Below are 21,953 nucleotides of genomic sequence, written 5' to 3'. Positions count from 1 at the left end.
TAGTTAGAGGCTTCAAAAGTAGCAAAGGAGCACATAAATTTGCTGAGACATTAACTTTGTGCAAAATTCATGATTACCCTAGGCTTAAAATATGCAACACTTCAAATGACTGGAATTAATGAAGGCAGTTGAAGTGGAAATCAATATATGATAAAAAAATAATTAAAAAAAACAATCGAACAAAAAAAAAAGCAATAATATTTATTTTCAGTCATTTAATTTGGTTCATGTTGCATTAATTGCCATTGTGAGTGTATGTATTAGTCATTGAAGGAGGAGGAGGAGGAGGTAGGCGCATGAGGAGCAGTGACTGTGAGTTGATGAGATTACGGCCTAGGGAATCACTCGCTTATTTCAGACGTACCACTCCTCTTTTGAGATGACAGAGCCATCCGTTTGCGGCACCATGTCAACAGACATTTCCAGTTCAGTTTCATCATAAAAGGCAAAACACTGTTCGCCGTACCCGCAAGCCTCCACCTCGCTCTCTACACTGAACGATCGGTTCATTTGTTCGGTGTTGTCTTGGCAATGGTGGATGTTTTCGGTGAGACTTATAGGGCTTCCGTACATCTCGGCCTTTTTGTCGTCGTCAAAGTCATCTGGACAAATGAGGACCTGAGGAATCGGGGGATAGGGTTGCAAGCTGCCGCCCTTTCGGTAGCTGCTCCCTAACACGTGCTTCTTGGTGCTGTAATCGCCCTTGAAGGTGCGCTGTCGTCGATGGAACAAAACGCCGAGGAGAGTGAGGGCCACCACCAGCAGAGAGCCGCCCAGGGCCACCATTCCGATGGCAGTGCCCAGTCCCTGATGCCCTCGGGCCATCTCGTGAGGAATTACAGGGAATTCTGGGTAGGAGAGACATATGGATGGGGAGCAGGGTGTCAATGTTCAACTACAGGAAGGAACTTCTTCAAGATGAGATGAAAAAAAAAACCTCTAAGGAGTTAGAGAAGGGATATCGGGGTAAACAGGGATATGAGGTAGAGGCTTTGGGATCTCAACAACCACTTCAGTGCGGATTCTGATTTTCACACATATGCTCCACAGAAAACCAAACATGCAGCGCCAACAGCAGCCAAACATGCAACACGTGCACCACGACAGCCACTGAACACCATGACATCCACTGAACACCATGACATCCACTGAACACCATGACAACCATGACATCCACTGAACACCATGACATCCACTGAACACCATGACATCCATTGAACACCATGACATCCACTGAACACCATGACAACCATGACATCCACTGAACACCATGACATCCACTGAACACCATGACATCCACTCACATGTTAAGAAGCAGCAAAGTCAATGCTAAGCTTGGGACTGGACGAGGCAGTCTGGACCCAGCCGAGAGCTGGTATTCTATAGCAGCAACATCTCCTGATCGTGTGACCTCACATCTTCCAATTAAGCCCACCCACGTGACCCAAGTGACAAACTAGCAGCTCTCCAAGAGGTCATAAATCTGTGGGTACGTGTGTAACCTTTCCTCTGATGCCCTGTGTCCTGGATGGACATGTGCAGCTCATAGCTCATTGGCATAATAGAACAATGATATACAAAATGCCATCATTTTCACCACTTTCAGGGAGAGGACATGATAACTAAGTGGCTTTAAGGTGAAGTCCTTCAATATAATACTTTTCTTCAGATTCAGCTAAATCCTCCTCCCATCCCACTGCCAGGATCAACGGTGTGTGCACTGGAAAAGTGGTGGTGTTCCTGCAGCAGAAAGAGGCGGCTCCTTCATTTGAAATCAAACCGTATCAGAGACAATATGAGCCATCTTATCCATACAGTGTGTGCATGGATAATAAAGTTGTGAGCGGCTGGAGAAAGTCACCTTGCTCCACCAGAGGACAGGGCGCTATGGCTCATTTCCCCTCTGGCTTTGCTAAGCTCCACTGTGCTGTGCCACAGTGAGAACACAGCCCATGAAAATGACACTTCATCGCTTCAGACAGGATCAGTCCTGCAGACATATAAGCGAAAAACCAAACAAAAAAAATCAAACGAGAATTGATGGATTTGGTTTGGGCTGTGACTTGCGAATCCTGCACGCCTTGTGCAAACTCTGGAGGCTTGCTGCCAAAACATGTATTGTGCTTACATGTCCTGCAAATATTGTGAGCAGAGAGCTCTTTTCAGAGTCTCTTAATCTCAGCTTTTCACAGGATTTCAAAGGGCTGCACACACAGGTTTGCAACATGTACACAACTGTGGTGTGAGAACCGAGAAGTGTTATAATCTGGTGTTTGACTGTCTTTGCATTAAAGCACATTGAACAATCTGTCAGATGGCAAGAGTGTCAACCTACGCATGAAGTACGTACAGTATATGTATACCAAATAGGGTAAAATTACACCGGAACATATGATTTGACAAATGCGTTCATATGTAATACTTTAAGTTGTAAGTGATAAATAAAACTGTGTTTGTGGATGTCAATCATACACATACAACACAGAACCTCTGCTTCAACTGGATATTTATAGGCCAAAGCAAACATTTTGGTGGAAACAACAGCACATGCACACATAAAATCGATGTTTCAGAGAGAGAGAGGCAAAGGTTTGGTTCAAAGCTCTAAGTAGGCAGAGCCAAGCTGAAGATAGTGAAAAGTATTGTTGAAGCTGAGCAATAGTATTGGCAAACAATTTGTTTGAACTGAATGTGACAGACAAGATCAGAATGTAAGCAACATCATCTTCTGATTATGGCAATAATATCTTCTGGAGAGAGTGGATGCTTGAATAATGCATTTGCATAACGTGAGGCTACTGTGATGACTATGAGTAGATAGATATATGATGATAAAGGATATCAGTTCATTGTTTAATGCTAAAAGGATCCCCATTAGCGATCACCAAAGTGGGATGAGCTAGTCTTCCTGGGGTCCATGTCCTATGCAGTGTTGGGGAGTAACGCATTACATGTAATCGAGTTACGTAATTTAATTACAAAATAAATGTAACAGTAATATATTACAGTTACTGTAGAAAAAAATGTAATTCAATTACAGGTACTTTTGACATTTTTCAAAATTACAATTTGAATTACATCTCAATATTGTCAGCAAAACTTTGCAAATAATATTGTATGTAAAAATAACTGTTTCCCTCCACAGCCATAGCTTGATACGGGACCTTCTGATAGGCTCTATCACGTCTACAGCGCCATCAGCGTAGGCCTACATGCCTGCCTGTAAACGTGTTATGATTATCATTATATTATCCTCACAAAAAATATGATGCTAATTTATGTATTGAATGCCCTTGCTGCCTTGTGCGCTTGTACAGAACTGCTCGGCAGCCTGTAGACCCAGGCCGAAATCTTCGCATGGATTTGGGGACTATAAATATCATTCAAAAATCGGAAAAGTAATCAAAAAGTAATCAAAAGTAATTAGTTACGTTACTCAGAAAAAGTAATTCAAATAGTTACACTACTATTACATTTTAAACAGAGTAACTTGTAACTGTAACACATTACATTTCTAAAGTAACCTTCCCAACACTGGTCCTATGAGGAGGAAGGAACCTGATGCATTAAACACAAGAGCAGCAGTGACTGGAAGCTTAAAGGGGAGGATGGGGGGGGGGGGTCTATGCTTATGCTGATGAATCTGAACACCTGGACCAGTCTGAATGCAATCTCTTTCTGCAATCCACAGCTGCAAAAAAAGAAGGAAATTTCTTTTTCTGCCTTGGCCTAATAAGACTATGATATATGAACAGAAACAACTTTTTTGTCTTTGTCATTTTTTTTGTGCATTTACATCATGGATGACATTTGTTTACTGCTGGCTGAGCATTCAATTCAAGGCCCACAAATTACATTTCCTCTTCCAAGATGCATAACAAGTTTACTCTGCTGCTTTGCTAGCACAGAAAATAACTAGCATAATGCACCACTCCTCACAGTTTCTCCTCCTCAAGTTCTAGACAAACCAAAGTCTTTTTAGGCAAGTCCCTCCACTTGGTGGCCATATTGCAATGCATTCTGGGAACTAATCGGGCATCTATTTCGGGCAGAACTGTGCGTGCACAAGGCATTGCGACACCAACCTCACGCCAGCTGCGAGATCACAACACACGATTGGCACGATGTATGACATTGATCACGTCAACTTTTGGCAGAGGAAGTGGCGGAATATGTGTAGACGACTATCCCCATACATCTATCCCCATAAAACTATCCCCATACATCTTTCCCCATACATCTATCCCCATACAACTATCCCCATACATCTATCCCCATACATCTATCCCCATACATCATTCCCCATACATCTTTCCCCACACAACTATCCCCATACATCTTTCCCCATACATCTATCCCCATACATTTCTATGGGCGATTCTTTATCTTTGTCTCCTCATTAGAAAGTCTCTGGACAAACTGCCAGGGCAGAATAGACCGAGTTTCAGCCACCAAACCTGTGGCCTGTGATGTGTGTTCAGTGAATGTGAAGACGTATCAAAGACTGCTCTGAAAATAACAGAATGCCATGAGAAGGGAAAGGGGCATAATACGGGTATTTATGGAACATGGGCAGCACCCATGTGGATTGTTGTGGAAACACAGAAGAACTCAAATGCCGAAATATCACACACACATACGCACGCACTAAGACCCTTTGTAAGCCTTGTAAGCCTAGGTACTGTAGAACGGCAAAACTAAACAAGATAGTCTGAAGAAAATCCAACACGCAGGTATTAACACACAAATCACTTAACAATGTGATGTGAATGCCAGAGACAGAAGCAAGCAGTGATACAATCCAAATATTTATGCTCTGGAGTTTGACAGTTTGTGTTGGCACGGAGTCCTGTCCTATGGGTCAGAGAGGATGGAGTTATATTTAGCCAGCAAAGGCAGAGAAAGCAAAGCCAACGCCAGAATCCTTACTGATGCACGATTGATCAGCGCAGATTTGATTACTTAGCAGGGTGATCTTTTCTTCCTCATATAAAGAACTCGTCCGTCTTTTTTCTCCTCAGAAAAGCACACGAGCAGGCCTTCCTTTGAGGATGCCAAGATTCAGCAGCTGGCACGTAAAGAACAGCACATACCACCGCAAAAAAAAAAAAGCAGCCCATGTGATATCAGGCCAATGCAGGACGGAGATAACACAACACTGGGAGAATTAATGCAAAAAAAAGAGTCTGCAGGACTCTCAATTAACGCAAAAAAAAGAGTCTGCAGGACCCCAGTGCAGCGCTGGGGCTGAGCTGATAATGCATGCATCTCTCGCCTCTGCTCTCCTCTCCTCTCCTCTCCTCTCCTCTCCTCTCCTCTCCTCTCCTCTCCCAGTGGCTTAGCACTGAGCGGGGCCGCAAGAGAGAGAGAGAGCAACTGGCGCACACTTGAGAGCGCCGGCGAAAAAGATCTCCCCGCTGTCAGCAGACTCGACAGGACTTCAAAGCCAGATCATTGTGCTGAGACAAGACCTTTATCTTTGCACGTCGTTCGGACATAATGATTTCCCAACGATTTTGCACTACACATGAGAATGTTGGCAGATTCCTGGAGGGACGATAATGAGCTCCTCCTCTGTATCTACTCGAGATGTAAACAGCTTTTAATGACAGGAGATGGGCATCTGCCACGGCTATAAAACACGGCCCATCCAAAGCAGTTGTGCTGACTTTGAGCGGCCCCAGATATTGATATGAGAGACAATGGATGTTTTGTGGGAGCTTATTGCCGCTCAGTGCCTGTCCGGAGGCTGGGAATGCAAGAAGGCATTTCAAGAGGAAGGCAGACAGTGTGTGTGTGTGTGTGTGTGTGTGTGTGTGTGTGTGTGTGTGTGTATGTGTGCCAGAAGACAGCCGACACGTGGGGGGCAAACCAGAGTCCCAGAAAAGGGAGAGGGACTGTGTAAAAGAGAGCCTCTTCAGTTCTGGTGAAACTTAACACTGCGCTACGTTGCCGGGAACAAAGAGGAGATAGATGTATGGCACTGCGCAATCATCGAACAGGAGCCAGTCATTCCGATAGGGCAAGATGCAAATGCCACTGCAATGCAGAAAATGTGTGATGCTATGAAGAGCATGGAGACTCTGACTCAGATGCTGCGGAGGTCAACCACTGCAGACTTCACACCCATCGTACACAGCAGTGGCTGCAATCATGGTGTTATTTAGTGAAGGGGGAAACCTCTGGGACAAACACAGAGGTATACTCTTGAGAGTTTATGTTATTTATGTCATTTATTTGCCTAATTATCCTGTATGATATTATTTAACCAGGATGGTCCCATTGAGATACGATATCTCTGCTACCAGGGAGTCTTGCTCAAGATGGGAAGCAAAATGAAAGTATTACCCCAAATAATATTTAAATAAAATAAAAAATCCTATAAAAGTACATACGAGGACCGCAAACACTACAAATAAACTAAACTAAACTAAATTAAAATGAAATTAAATGAAATAAAATGAAATAAAATGAAATAAAATGAAATAAAATGAAATAAAATGAAATGAAATAAAATAAAATAAAATAAAATAAAAATAAAAATAAAACATGACAAAACAACTCTTCAAGGTCTTTGTATGGGGAAACATAAAAAAAAAGAACTAGCAGAAAAGCTGCAGAGTCTTGGCTACTTCTCTGTTTACGTCAGCCATTATGAAGAGAGAGAAGAGAGAGAAGAGAGAGGAGCTGGCGAGATGTGACGCTCATATGGGGCTATCCCCTCCAACCCCTGTGACACGGTCACTCAGTGACAGCATTAGTTTACCAGTCTGTGACACGCAGGACCAGACGGCCCAGTCCAGTCCACGCTCCGCACGGCCTGCCAGCATCAGGACAGAGACGTGGAGCGAGGAGGCTCTGACTGACCACACAAACCCATCAACACTGCATCGTCATAGCGATGTGAACATACACTTTCAAGTGGGCATGTGATACCGAAAAAAACAAAAAACAAAACAAACAAATGTGACAAGGTGTCAAGACCACAACAGTAATGTACATTAGGGTGCATCAAATTTGAATGGGAAATTTTAATTTAAAAATATCATTTTGGCTGGCATTGCTTTTTGTTCCAATCAAGAAAAAAATGACTTTTGCAAAGTTTTAAGAAATTTCATTGATATTTAGGGGTGCCACCTAACACATGAACTTTGGCGAAATTTCGAAAAAATGCGTAATTTTCGTCTAATTGGCAAAAGGTTGACCTGGAAATGTTGAATAGAGTGAACTTTTATACAGTAACATGTTCTGTAGGGTTATCAAAGTAAAAGTTGTCTGCTTTTACAACTTGGGCATTTCTCAGAATTCAACTTTGAAGAGTCTATATTCATTTGGAATGAATGTCCTATGGACAAAATGAATGGAAGTCAATGGGACCTGTTCACATGGCCTTACCCTGAATTTTGTGAAGCAGTGATGGATGTCGGACACACATCCCAACTGAAAAAAAAACAGCAGGAAACCAGCTTATGCTGGTAGCTGGTTTTAGCTGTTTTTTGCTGGTTTTCTTTCAGCTATTTCTGGTGTAGCTGGTTAGACCACCACCAGGTAGACATACTGGCGTGACTGGTCGTGCAGATGTGACCAGCCTGTTGTGTGGGACACAGCTGGTGTAAGATGGTCATTCTGCCCTGCTGAAAAAACAGCCTGACAGCTTAAGGTGGTTTGCTGGTTGACCAGCTTGTTAACCAGCTTGTTTGACCAACCTATGGTAGCTGGTTTACCCATCTTACGATGGTAATTCAGCTGGCTTTGATTGTCGTACCACCTCAAGCTGGTCATTTTAATTGGTGTTGCTGGTCTACATTGCTGGTTTTTACTGGCCATGCCAGCTTATGTTGGTCATTCTAGAAAACCAGCTTGACCATCTCTGTCAAGCTTGGCAGGCTGGTCACCAGCATGACCATCTTAAACCAGCTGTATCCCACACGACAGGCTGGTCATACCAGCACAACCAGCTTCCTCAGATGGTCACGCCAGCATGTCTAGCTGGTGGCCTAACCAGCTACACCAGCAAAGACCAGCAATAGCTGGAAGAAAACCAGCAAAGACCAGCTAAAACCAGCTACCAGCATACGCTGGCTTCTACTGTAGCTGTTTTTTTCAGCAGGGCTGCCTGAATTACTGTACCATCATAAGCTGGGTAAACCAGCTGAAGGTATGTTTTCACAAGAGTTTTGCTTGTCTAGCTGGTCAACCATCATAGGGTGGTCAAACAAGCTGGTTGACAAGCTGGTTAACCAGCAAACCATCTTATGCTGGTCAGGCGTTTTTTTTTTCAGCAGGGATATGAAGTTTAATTTACTTTATTGCTATACACATGGGTTGATACTGACACATGTGGTGCCGGCACCCAGACCAAAGCAGTAGTCAGCCCTGTGAGAGCTGTATGGCAATGCAGGCTGCAGCGAGATGACTGGTGTTTGACGCAGTGGTGTCAAATGCCATGTTGAAAACCTGGTCAATGCAGCACCAGTCCTGCAGCTACTTGCATGTCAACCGGGCAATGATCATTGGGCATGACTCATTGGTCTGCTTCTAATACGCCAGGATACCAAGCAGTTTCAGCCTCTCTGTATCTCCAACTTCCACTGTACAGTAGGACGCTCCTCCAACTGGCACACATTGCTGAGCATCGGTGTTAACTTGCTGTCCCAGTGTAGGATGCACAATGGAGGTGGTGTCAACTGTTGCTAGTTCACGTTAGCTAGATGTAATGAGCACTAAATACCTATAAATATGACTTAAATGACTTGTGATGAATAAGTATACAAAGACACAACTAAAGATATGATAGTAGTAATGTAATAATAAGCTATAATAATGAGCTATAGCATTTTTTACCTCAGGTCGCCATGGCGACCATTGAGAACCACAGCCACTTTATCCACCAAAAACAGATGTGTGGTGGCACCCCTAAATCATCATGTACTGGAAAAATATTTTGCATGTGTTGTTTCTACCTATATTGGAACACTATTAGCACCCAGCCATATTAAAATTCAAAAATGTTGTTTTTTGATGCACCCTAATGTACATGCCACCTATACCCCATGCAAAACAACAATCCTGTCTACTGTCACCTTTTATGAAATGCGTTGATGTAATCCCCCCCCCATCACAACAAATAAATAAATAAATAAGCAACAAGACAGGGTCACCCTTATTGCAACTAGCATCAAATATCAAACAGAATTGTTCTGTGTTTACTTGTGTTAATAATTATACTGTACAGTAGGTTACAACTTCAACTTATAGCAGAAAGCAATGTGTTCAGTTGCAATAATCTACCACGTCAGCAACATTCACTGAGGATGCAGGACAGAGCAGAAGCATGCAGCAGCACATGCACACTCACAGCAGCACATGAATAGTCTCTCAATACCATATGCATACTAAGCCATGCATGCATACTGTTTCAGCCACACAAGCATACTCTCTCAATAGCCCGTGCATACTGTTTCAGCCACACATGCATACTCTCTCAGTAGCCCGTGCATACTGTTTCAGCATCACATGCATACCAGGCAGGCACACGGCACATTTACAGACCAACTTCAAACGCCGGGCCCTACCAGTGACGTTGACGTCCACAGCGGCCGAGCGGGTTCCGATGCTGTTGGTGGCGTCACACATGTATGTTCCGGCCAGGTCGTAGGTCACCGGCCCTTTAAAGAGCAGGATGTTGTCGCGGACCTCCACCTTATCGGGAATGGAGCCATTTAAACTGCAGGGGAGGCAAGAGAGATACCACCAGCTCAAGTAGGGTACGGATAGATGTACCCTTAGACATCCAACATGGCGTCAGGGATAGTATAATACTAATGATGTTGAATAGTTTTAAAATGCAAACCTTGAACTGAGGTGCATTAAAATATACAGTACAGTAGCTCTTATTTCAGGGAGTGAGAAACACTTACAATCTCCACTGATACAAAGACACAGGTGGGTTAGCATCCGCCTGGCAGATTAGCTGAACGCTCTCTCGGTTCAGATACCAGTTGCCATCGTATCCTTCAATAGCCACGTCTGGCTCGTCTGCAAAAAAAAAAAAAAAAGAAGAAAACTCAAATTGACTGCAAGATCAAGTGCCTTCAACTCATTGATTTTTCTTTCAATCTCCTTCATAAATGAAATATACAATTTACAAAATGAAAAAAAGATATATTAGAAGTGGAAAAAAATAAATAATCCCTTACACTGAATGTTGAGGGTCACGCTGTCACTGTACGTCTCGCTGTGGTAAGTCGTGATGCACGTGAGCTTCTGATTGTGGGTCTGTCGCGTGGGAACCATCATGTAATCACTGCGCACTGTGAACGTTCCATCAGAGTTCCGGGTCTCCTGGTTACTGACCTCGCCGTCCAGACCAGAGTCCCATGTGATCACTCCGGGAGGTTTTCCGTTGGCAGACAAACAAGTCGCCACGGTCATCTTCAGATTGGCCGGTCCGGCCACAATCGATGGAGTAGACAGGCTCATTTGGATCATAGGGCGAGCTTTCACAAAAATCAAAATGGATGAAAATGAAATGAAAATGTAATAGGCCAGCGAGTTTAGATTTGAAGTGTGTAAGTCTTAAATGTGTTTATCACATCTACATATTCAGAGATGCATACTGCTGTATCTAGGCCATACTAAACATTATGCAAAATATTAAAAAGCTAGGGGCTAAAACAAGTAGGCCTACATGGCTGATATTCCATGTTGATGTGAGGTTAAAAATGGGCTAAAATGTGGGAAACAGCTCCTTCAGCTCAACAGCCAGAGCAAGGCGCTAACAACACCCACGTCACGCGGCAGAGGTGTTTGCTGCATGTGTTAAGTGTGAGAGTTCTTTCTTTTTTAAAATTCCCACTCACCATACACCGTGAGGTTGACGGTGTTCTCGCGGTTGCCGGCCGGGAAGGTGGTGTACTCGCAGATGTAGGCGGCCTCGTCGGTCAGCCGCAGGTTGGAGAAGGTGATGGTGGTGTCCTCCAGCGAGGGCGTCGGCCGCCGCACCGCCGGGCTCTAGAATAGAATAGAATAGAATAGAATATATACTTTTTTGATCCCGTGAGGGAAATTCAATTCTCTGCATTTAACCGAATTAGTGAACACGCAGCACACAGTGAACACAGTGAGGTGAATCACACAACCCAGAGCTGCCTGCCCAACCAGCTGCGCTCGGGGAGCAGTGAGGGGTTAGGTGCCTTGCTCAAGGACACTTCAGCCGTGGTGGACTGGTCGGGGATCGAACCGGCAACCCTCCGGTTACAAGCCCGATGCCCTAACCAGTACACCACGGCTGCCCCAAAACCTTGAAGCGCACGCGCCTTGAAGCGTACCTTGAAGCGCACGCGCTCCTTGAAGGGCGGCAGGACGGACACGCCCAGCGCCGGGTTAGCGATGGCCACATTCTGCTTGGTGCCGTTGACGAACTTCTGCCAGGTGACCTGGGAGATCTTGACCGGCGGGTCGCTGTTCACAAACTGGCAGCTGAGGTCCACCTGCGAGCCGGCGTAACCTGAGCGACTGTCGTCCACCTGGACCATCTGAGAATAACCTGAGGACAACAGAGCGAGGGGAGGGTGAGAATGGAACACCTGACCATAAATTGGAACATATAAGGCCAGAATAACATACCGCCGCATATCTAACATTCAACTCAACTAGTGCACTAACCAGTCAACGAGACATTGGATGTCTGCACAGAGTGTGCAGCACATTTGTCTCAGTGTGTTCAACCTTTGATGAAAATACTGCATGCAAATACTTGGGTCAATACAGTCATTGTTCATGTGCTTACTAAAGGTGGGCCAGGCCTTGGGCTTTGAGTCGATGGAGATAGTCAATGCTGCTATACAAACAAATCAAATCAAATCAAATCAAATCAAATCAAATCAATGTCATTGTGAAGAGATCTTTACTACTACGGAAGCAGTGAGACCATGTGCCAAACACATCCACAACATACCAGTCCAGTGTAACAATCTGTATTGACTACAGTATGTGGCTAAGTGGCCCCAACAGTAGGTGTCCTTAGTCAAAGCACCTATTAAGGACGCGGAGTCGGTCAACTGCGACAGTGCCAGCAGTGCAGGCCTCTTGTACAACAGACACTGTCACACTGTACAGTTTCTTACACATGTCATGACACGACGTTCAGAGAACAATATGAAGTGATGCTTATTCTTCTCTGAGAGGACCCGTTTGAGATGGCAACGCCAGAACAATTACTCAGACGACGGCTGGCCTCAAACTGTCTTGCCGTCTGTATCTTGCGAAGTGCACACACAGAGAAACTCACATTATCTTTTCATCTGCGCTGTCGGAGAAATGAAGGCTGCACGTGGCGCTGAGGATAACATAGTGTGATGTTCTTAGATGTTGCTTTGTTTTCCCCTCTGGGTGCATGTTAAGAGTATTCACAGTCCTTAAAGAAGACACTTTCTCACTTGTATCTACAGTAGCATTTACCAACCCCGCTAATAATCACTTAGCCTACTTTTCCTTCAGTAATGAAGATTTAATTCTATAGCAATTTTAAACTTCATTATCCTCAGCCATCAGCTCAGTGCTTGGACGTGGAACAATTAGCTTTGTAAAAGCTGCGTTTTGACTATGAGCACAGTTACCACACATTCTTAAAACATCACACCTCCTCCCGTGCAAAAATAGCTTATTAATAGGAACCCTAATCCAATTAGAAAATGGCAAGTCTTTTAACGTGCCACACTGGTGGTAATAAACGCGATGGGGAGAAAAAGAAATCCAAATATAGCTCCCGAGGAAGAGCCCCGAACCTCACGAATGAATATTTATAGCCGCACAGGTTGGGAGTCGCTGGCTGCTCATCTCTAGGCAACTGCGGAGCCCCACACCGCACCGTCTCTGGAAGACTGCAGCTTAAGGAGCCCGGGCTAAAAATAGGAGGTCTTAAGAGCTCTGGGTGCTGTAGGACACTGACTGGGAGTAGAAATGGGCCCTCAAAGCCAATCAGAGACATCAGATCTGACTGAGGGGTTATTATGGTAAACACAGATTCTGCTGCTTTTAGAGAGATGCGCACACACACACACACACACACACACACACACACACACACACACACACACACACATGCAAAATGTCCCCTGATCCACAGGTGAAGGGCACCAGTTGGTGCCACTTTTACACCATTATTCAAGTGTAAATAAGCCAACACCGTGGCGGTTTTCCAAACAGAAAGCCTGCCACACACACACACTCCAAGTTGTCGAGCGTGTGTAAGGCACAGGGTCATTCCGTGTCATTTTCAGTACAGTGGCGGATCATGAGGCCAATGGACCTGCGTTCAAAGATTTGTAATCAGTGTGTCACTACCACAAGCGTTGATTGAAGAGGTATGCTGGGTTTGTCATATTGGTGTAACGAGACTAAAATGAATTGCTGATCACTCAGTGTTTGGGTCACTGTTCAAGAGAGAGACGAATCAGACTGAGTGACTAATAAAGGGTAATGGATGCAAAAACCTTACATGCAAAACAAGCCACCCTGGTCCCCGGCCGCTCTACACAAATACCTGAGCATAATTCTTTCCCAATGATGTTCAATAATAACAATTTCTGAGAGCTATTACCAAATGCAAGGTCCCTGACACAGGGGTCAAATTATCTTCAACACACGTTTATTTCTTTTAGAAATGGTCATTTAATAATACTAAACGATGTCCTAAAAATCTGTGTTCACTACCAAACGCCCTTGCAATAATCAAATAAATAAATAAATACAAATAATAATAAAAACCACACACACACACACACACACACACACACACACACACACACACACACACAGACTAAATAAATGGCAGAGCGCAACAGGCATTTGGAGGGACAACTAGGATTAGCGCCGACAGTAGGAACACAGCCTGGCTTTGCCTGGCTTTGGGCTGTCCCAGCGAGACCACACAAATATTTCAAAGCCATGCAAAGCGGGGCGGGCAGGCAACACATGGCAGGTTGGGAATGATAGGGGAGCAGCTTACGGCACTCAGGATATTGAAGTCCAGGATAGAGTCCAACAGCGTGAGAACATCATCCTACTACGTGACCACATGTAATACCTGCGTTCAGATTGACCCACCGCCCAAATCTCCAGCAAAAAAAACCAGCAAAAAAACCCACATACAGACACACACACACACACACACACACATACACAGCGACCACTACAGCCAAGCTGCACAGATGTGACAACCTGTTCGTAAAAGGGTGATAACAGTAGCGGCCATCACAACTGGACTCTGGCAACCGTGCTGCTCTCAGTCCAATCCCTCCCCCCAACCCACGCTCCCGTCCCTCCACCCCCTAATCTATACAACTGTTTACATCTGAGGATTACAGATTATCAGGACCCCAGCAATCTATACAAAGAGAAATAGTAACACTCAAATCTGATATTGGATTCTCTTCAATGGATTATACTTGCTATTCCCATACTTGGCAGGCGCCCACATACGCAATGGTCTCCATACTAGGGCAAATAGTGGTGTTTTTCTTAGCTTTGTGAGTATTTCTCTTCCGAAACGTGCACAAGAGGAGTAGTGAGATTGTTATTTTGAAAAATTCTCTCTCTTTGAGTTTGAAACAGACGGCTTGCCTGTGGTGTGTTAGTTGTTGTGGACAGAGAGGCACTTACTAAGCTGATGAGAAATGAAAGATTTCCATCAGTGCGGATGAAGCAGACTGAGGCTGAGGATGCAGATCAGCAACTGAGTCACTCTGGACATCCGTTTGTGGGCATCAGCCTCAAATGCACAACCAGAGCCAGTGCCACACCACAGCCGGTGCAGCTCTGAATTAAACGGCAGTGTGCTACCACACACCAATATTGTTGAGTTATAAACACATTTTTGAATATTAAAATTCAACGGCATTTGATCTCACACATGCAATAATTGCATGCCATCGTGTGTGAGAGGGAAAAAAAGGCATAAACACCAGCAAAGCTCCATTTCGTCGGAGTCCAACGTACACTGTTGTTTGTTGTTTTACAGTTCGATGGACATGCCCGTGTTTCAATGGAGGATCTCAGCGGTTGAGCTGATTAGCAGGTCAAAAGGCCCTGTAGCCCACACCTGCCAAACGAGGAGTCGAGGACTAAGCCACCGCCATCACGGGCCACGTCCATCTCCGCTGCCTCCTTCCTCACGTCTCGTATTCACGCGCTCGCTGCCACTCATCCATTCTGCCACTGCAAGCGTAATCCCCCCTTCTCCTGCTCCTAATCTACCTTATCAGCCATACTGTAAACGCGGCTCGCCACAGCAGATTTAGTCCCCTAGGTGGCTTTTTTTAAAGGAAGACGCGTGGAGGAGCTTTATATAGTCGAGGATATAGTAACTCAGTGGAGGAGCTACAACTAATCCGACAACGGCGTACACAAGGCAAAAAGGACGCTGTTATTTCCAGAAAGGAGCCCGGCGATACCCAAGCCAATTATCTGTGTCTGCCATTCACTCTTGGCCAAAGCACAGCAGGCTTGCAGGGTCTAGATTAACCCTGGGTTACCCCGCACCAGGTGTCAGCTCTTCTGATTGCATACTGTACACTTCTCTGAATCGGTGATGCTGATTTAAATCAGCTTTGCTTCTAGTTGCCCAGCATGCACACAAGGGTGATAGCGAGAAGAGACATCTATCTCTTATGAGAATGTTTTGGCTTCCCTGAGACAGTTCAGAAAAGGCCTTTCTCGACCATGTGGAGTAAGTTTGGGTGAAGAACTTAAGCAGAAGATTTATTATGAAGAAGTGAGTTCAGTTTTTTTGTGGTGGGTCTGGTGGTACTATGTTTTCAAGGACATTTAAAAGAAAGAGATGGCATGGCAACATTATTACACCGTGATTTCTGTGTCACAACTATCTTCATCTCATAATGCTGAAGCTGGTGCTATCCCAAATGATGCATGCAATTAAGATATAAATGTAAATCAAACATTGCTAGAGACATGGGATATATGGGAAATCACATGCTGGATGCTCAGTTGAGTAACTCTGTAAAGTTGAGAGCTCACAAAAACTAAAAACTCTGTATAAAATAAGATTTTTAAGTCACTGAAATAAAAAACAAAGCACGCTTTTTTTTGATCGCCCTCAGTCACCTTGTTAGAAGTCTGCAACTGATGTCGCTCAGCATAGCATCTATGTTTGCGTGCGCCTCTCTGTCTCTGCTAGCCCGTCCTTTCCAGCCGCAAAGCCGCAGCAGCTGTAGTGCTGGTCATGCTCTGCCGTGTCCTCCTGACTTGCTGAGCCATCATCCCCACTCCGTACTCCGTACTCCGTACCATCAGAGAGAACTGGACCATCCCCACTCCGTACCATCAGAGAGAACAGGACCATGACACTCCGTACCATTAGAGAGAACTGGACCATCCCCACCCCGTACCATCAGAGAGAACTGGACCATGACACGCAGACGTCCAGATGACCGCCAGCTCAACCACCAATGGCACCTCACCTCAACGATCCGAGAATTCCAGCTAACCACGACATGTCTTTAATGTCACACCTTACGTGTACCTGTGCACTTGACCAGGCAAGGCTGCTCACCTAAAACCCAATTTGTCATTCTGATTGATAAGGCCACCGAGACTTCACCTATCAGCATCCATACGTCTTTACCTGTGTAGCTCGTAAACATACAACAAACTGGGCAACAACATGCACCACTGAAGCAGAAGTCATTCCCCTGCAGTATGCCCCGTGTGAGACGCTCTTGCTGCCAGTCTTTCTCACCATCTTGGTGATTTCACTCTGCTAACACCCTCTAACATCAACTTCATGATTTCCACTTTAACACCTTAATGGCTTGCTTAATGCCAATGGCTTTTGGCATAGCTCCAACTGTCTGGAACACAATTAAATTAGAGTCTCAGTCTTCACTTCAGTCAAACCAGGTGTGGCCATGATACACATCTCGCTGGCCTTGCCTCTATGTATTTCCAAATTCACTCCCTTCTCTGCCCTGGTTAGTTAGGAGTATTCTTTGCTCTGATGTGTTATGCATGTTTATCAGAGGTATATTTGCATATGCCTATATAAAGGTGAATGTGCAGATTCAAAACAAAATAAAGCTCAGGGTTCAGAGTTCCCTAAAACATCCCTATCACTGCCCAGTAAGGTCCCAAACCAATATCTGCGTGGCGGGAGTCCAGAGTGTAACAGATGGCCATCGGGTGCTCAGTGGTGGCAACGAGGGAGCAACAGGAAAGTGGGTCAGGATCAGGCAGAGTGCGGCCAGACACAACTGGACAGCGGGCATAAACACACACCACACAGACACACACACACACACACACACACGCCACACACGCGCGCGCACCCTCCTCCCCACACCACCACACACACACACACACACACACACACACACACACACACACACACAAACACACACTCCCTTCATCAGCTAAACTACTTGATCTTTTCAATGCCAACTGTGTGCTCTTTAAATAAACATTTGCGGGAGAGCTGCTTTTTGTACTGTGTTCCTTCTGGCCTGTTCAAAACAAGTTAGTGTTGGCTTGCTGGTCTGCAGACTTAGTATCATGTGTGTACTGTACAGTGTATGTATTTTATAGATACGGTAGATACAGTATAACTAATGTCTGCAAAAAGAGGAACCTTCAAATAAATGTTTTTAACTTTTCACCAGATTAACGTTAAAGCACATTATGTAATTCCCCAAGCAAGCTAGACATATTGTAACTGCATCTAGACAAGTATCCGGATGACTGTCTGACCCCTATCTCACATATGACCTCTATCTCACATATGACCTCACATCTCACATATGACCTCTATAATGCCATTCCTATGAGGTGAAAGACCAACTGAGAGGTGACCAATGTGTGACTTTGTAAAACACAGATTCACTATTTCAAAAAGCACTAATTCTGACAGAAGTGATGAAGTCAGATCAGTTATTTTGGCACATGAAGAGGCGTCCCTGTCCTTGCCCGACCCCGTGGCCAAATCTCATCTAGGCGCTGCAATTACAAGTGGGTGATGAGAGTTTTATTCCTCAAAATTGAAATCCAACTGAAAAGGGAAGAGAGTAAGATACTGTAAATCATGTTCTGATGATTATTAAATATTTACTCTTCTCCTATATGCTGCAGACTGCCTTATGAAAAGAACTGGTGGATGGGACTAAGATTTCTTCACTTGTACCGTTTTGTTAGCCTACAATGAACTATCATTACACAAAGCTGTATCTAGAATAGAATAGAATAGAATAGAACATACAGTATACTTTTTTGATCCCGTGAGGGAAATTCGTTGCTATGCATTTAACCCAATTTAACCAAATTAGTGAACACACACAGCACACACACAGTGAGGTGAATCACACACTAACCCAGAGCAGTGAGCTGCCTGCCCAACCAGCGGCGCTCGGGAGCAGTGAGGGGTTAGGTGCCTTGCTCAAGGGCACTTCAGCTGTGGTGGACTGGTTGGGGATCGAACCAGCAACCCTCCGGTCACAAGCCCGAAGCCCTAACCAGTACACCACGGCTGCCCACACGGCTGCTATAATCTAGCATCCTAGTCATAACGGATGTGATAGCCTCAAGACAATCAACATTCATTCACATGGCCTTTCCCATTTAGGACTATTGGGTCACATCTGACTCCCAGGGTCATAGGCCTACCTACAGTAAAATAAGTTGTTCTGTGGACTGTTGGTGCAACTACACACCAGTATGACAGCATGATAAATACCTCTGTTGTTCACAGAGGTTCAATTTTTGAGTCTTGTGCAGAGAAAATATGAGAACTATAGATCTTAAGCCGCTTGGGCTAAACAGCCAGCCAGAGAGATTTAGAATTTCATTTAAACAGCAATGCTGTGTGACTGACGTATCAGTTCCACCAAGAAATGGAAGATGACTTTTCACTGCAGAAGCCTTCACTTGTGCTTTCAATGCCTTCCGTAGTTTACTCCAAGCCTCACATAAACAAGCAGTCTTCAGCAGGCCATAGCAGAGACAGGGACCCATCTTCATACAGTAGCTCGTGTTTTAGTGTTGGATGTTCAGTGAAAACAGACAGCACAAGTGATTATCACATGAAAAAGATTGAGCTGAACTATATTAGGACCTAATTTCAAAGACAGGTAAATTGCGAAGTCCGTCAGAGAAACGAATGAACTAAAGCTAATTTAATTACCTGGCAAAATCATTTGCTAATTTGATACCATGATGCGCATGATCCTGAGCACAAACATGGGTGGCTCAGCACAGTCTCTCTCACACAACACCTATAGTATACTTCACCCATCATTCAAAATAAGGCCTGTAATATTGGTCTGTTTTCAAGAAATAATAAAAGAAAAAAACATGGGTCTAGTGGAGTTGCTCTCTACATGATATCAGCAACAGTTGTTGAATATTAACCTAAAAGACTACCATGCATCCTTTTTTTATCCAACTGATGTTAACATACTGTACATGAGCCTGGGTGAGCAAGCGATGCAGCATATCTCTATAACATGAACATATTGCTTTGCCATTAGCCCTTAGGATTACATATCTGTGTATAACTTAATGCCAGTTTTGAGTAACTACATTTTCACAGCTGATCTGCATCCACTGGACAGAGCATTCATCTGTGGCGATAATCTCCTCTCTAAAATATGGATTTGTAGTGCGAAAATCTTCTAAAGCTCTCTAAAAGGAGAATGTTACACACACGCACACAGGCACACACACAGAGAGAGAGAGAGAGAGAGAGAGAGAGAGAGAGAGAGAGAGAGGCATGTACAAACATAAAATGTATGCAGTAACTGTAGACTTATAGGTATAATAATAACAATAATTTCATAATCGTTTTCATAATAATTTTCATAATTCATAATGTTCTGCAATGTCGGACACTAACTTATTGTTATGCTAGAGGCTAATCACAAAACTCATGAATAATATTAACAGGGCAGATAGACAAACAGGTCATATCAAACCCTAAAAGTACACCCTGTGAATTCAACAAAATTGGAACAAATATGTACTTTTGTTTCTTCTGCTGGTGTGACCTCCAGGGACCTTAACGTCACATGTATTCCAACATCAGCATCTTACTGGGATTGCTAAAGGCACTCTTTTGGCTGTAATCTACCAGTGATTGCTGGAGAGGCACTTTAGACTCCTTCTATAGAGGATAATAAATAGTCAGAGGCTGATGTAATACTCAAAGCCAGTGGAAGCCGAGACATGCAGTCGGTACAGATGCAGATCTAAGAACAGCAGAGATGCAGCTGCTGCTGCTGCTGCTCCTCCTAACCCAAACACAGAGACACTGGGGAAATCACTCTCAAGCCACAACAGGGCATCGATAAGCGGGTGTAGTATTACACACATAGAAAAAAGGGCCATCTTCTGTTAACTCTGTGAAATATGCACGGGACATATACCCACTCAAACTATAAGTGGAGGAAATCTGTGCAGGTGCAGTGGATTTCAAATGGATGTAAGGAACCCCCAGCAAATCTGTGAGGTCCTGTGCAATCGGCGAAATATGATCCAGCTATAGTTCCATCAGGGTGCAAAAATATTCCTTCCCCATATTAATTAGAATGAGAGGCAGGGACTACAAGCTAACAATAATGAATCTGATTGTCCTGGCATCATCTAAGTCCAGATTGAAAAAATCATTCAAATCAAGTATGGGAAATGTTTCATTCTTATAACCAGCAGACAGAGATGATGAGAGATGATGACAGCACAGAAAAAAGTCATCCAGTAAAAGGAAATACACAAACATTTACAAGCTACACTAAACCCACACACTTAATTCCTGTCAAATTTAAATTAAATACAAGGACAAGGCTTAAATAGTTGCTTTTGCCTCTCACTCTCACTGATTACTTCAATTTTCAACAAAAAAAAAGCAATCTAACACACCAGATGTTTGAGAATGGTATTTTCACTCAAGCTAAGGCAAGGACTTTAGCAGGCTTTAGAGTGCCGTCTGCAAGACAGGCTATATAAGCCTTGATGTATACCAAAGTTTCTCTTGCATCGAGTTAAGAATTAAGTTAGATGACAATATCTTAACTACTGACGAAACAATAGGCATCACGGCAAAGAAAGAATTTTTGGCAACTATATTTTACCTGTCAATACTCAATACTCAAGGAGCTGAATCGATTAAATGGATATTACCAGCAGCCAGGGTGTAAAAACATGGCTGTGTTGTTGAGATGTATAAACGACTGGCCCTTGATGTGCGTTTAAAATTGATCTGTAGTTTAATATGGGGACAAGATTTACTCTCAGCAGATGGCTAATCCTACTTGAGGAGATAGATAACTTCACCATGAAAGATTATACAAAAAAACAGGTCTACCTGAAATGATGACAGCCGAAAAGTACATGAAGGTTTTGACCACCATCATAGTCTTGCTTCGGGCGCGATGTGTTCAAGAAAAGAAAAAGTCCCTTGTGAGAAAAATATTAAACCTAGTTTACAGATAATAGTCCATTGTTTCCTCTCATTTGGGAGAGAAAGAAACCAATGGGCTTTGCCGATATTTAAAGTTCAGTGTCTCTCCAGGCTTATGGCACATCCAGGCGCGCAGTCCAATGGTGTCTCCGCGGTCATCATATCGCGCGCATAGGTGCCTGCGATGCTGCTTCACGCGTCGTATGAACTTTCCTCTACAACCCAGACGCGGGATCGAACAGAAATCAGCTTAAGACACTCACGATTACAGCAGTGACGCAACCTATAGGATGCTGTGGCGATGTCTCCATGATGGCAAATCCGTTGGGTGTGTAGATTATCAGCAATGAATTGTCTTGTTGAGGGTGTAGCCTTGCGCGCTTGCCGTTTGGCTGCTTTTATACAGCACGAAACTGGTCCATCGGTTTAACTGTCACATTCGAGCATTCTGGCCGTTACCATCCACCCTACTCGTTCACCTATTCAATCTGCA

General features: G+C 44.1%; 1 protein-coding gene across 1 annotated transcript; it reads right to left on the bottom strand.

Annotated features, from left to right (window-relative positions):
- Window positions 1-342: 342 nt before the first annotated feature.
- nectin1a (nectin cell adhesion molecule 1a) lies at window positions 343-21,434 on the bottom strand. Its single transcript, XM_062536091.1, has 7 exons — window positions 21,365-21,434; window positions 11,331-11,548; window positions 10,863-11,013; window positions 10,200-10,499; window positions 9,921-10,038; window positions 9,576-9,727; window positions 343-848 (listed from the first exon to the last, which is right to left on the bottom strand). The coding sequence occupies exons 1-7, from the start codon at window positions 21,411-21,413 to the stop codon at window positions 355-357; spliced, it is 1,482 nt and encodes a 493-aa protein (XP_062392075.1). The 5' UTR covers window positions 21,414-21,434; the 3' UTR covers window positions 343-354.
- Between the last annotated feature and the right edge of the window lie 519 nt (window positions 21,435-21,953).

This window comes from Sardina pilchardus, chromosome 5 (genome assembly GCF_963854185.1).
Source record: "Sardina pilchardus chromosome 5, fSarPil1.1, whole genome shotgun sequence".
Lineage (NCBI taxonomy): Eukaryota > Metazoa > Chordata > Actinopteri > Clupeiformes > Clupeidae > Sardina > Sardina pilchardus.
Note: the sequence above shows the minus strand (reverse complement) of the source record. Positions and strands in the feature narration are given on the sequence as shown.

What these genes read in the sequence shown, in the direction of transcription:
- nectin1a (XM_062536091.1), bottom strand. Translation starts at nt 21,413, where the DNA reads ATGATGGTGGTCAAAACCTTCATGTACTTTTCGGCTGTCATCATTTCA. An exon ending in TTCGGCTGTCATCATTTCAG is followed by an intron (nt 11,549 to 21,364) that starts GTAGACCTGTTT and finishes TGTTGTCCTCAG; the next exon opens with GTTATTCTCAGATGGTCCAG. An exon ending in AGGAGCGCGTGCGCTTCAAG is followed by an intron (nt 11,014 to 11,330) that starts GTACGCTTCAAG and finishes ATTCTATTCTAG; the next exon opens with AGCCCGGCGGTGCGGCGGCC.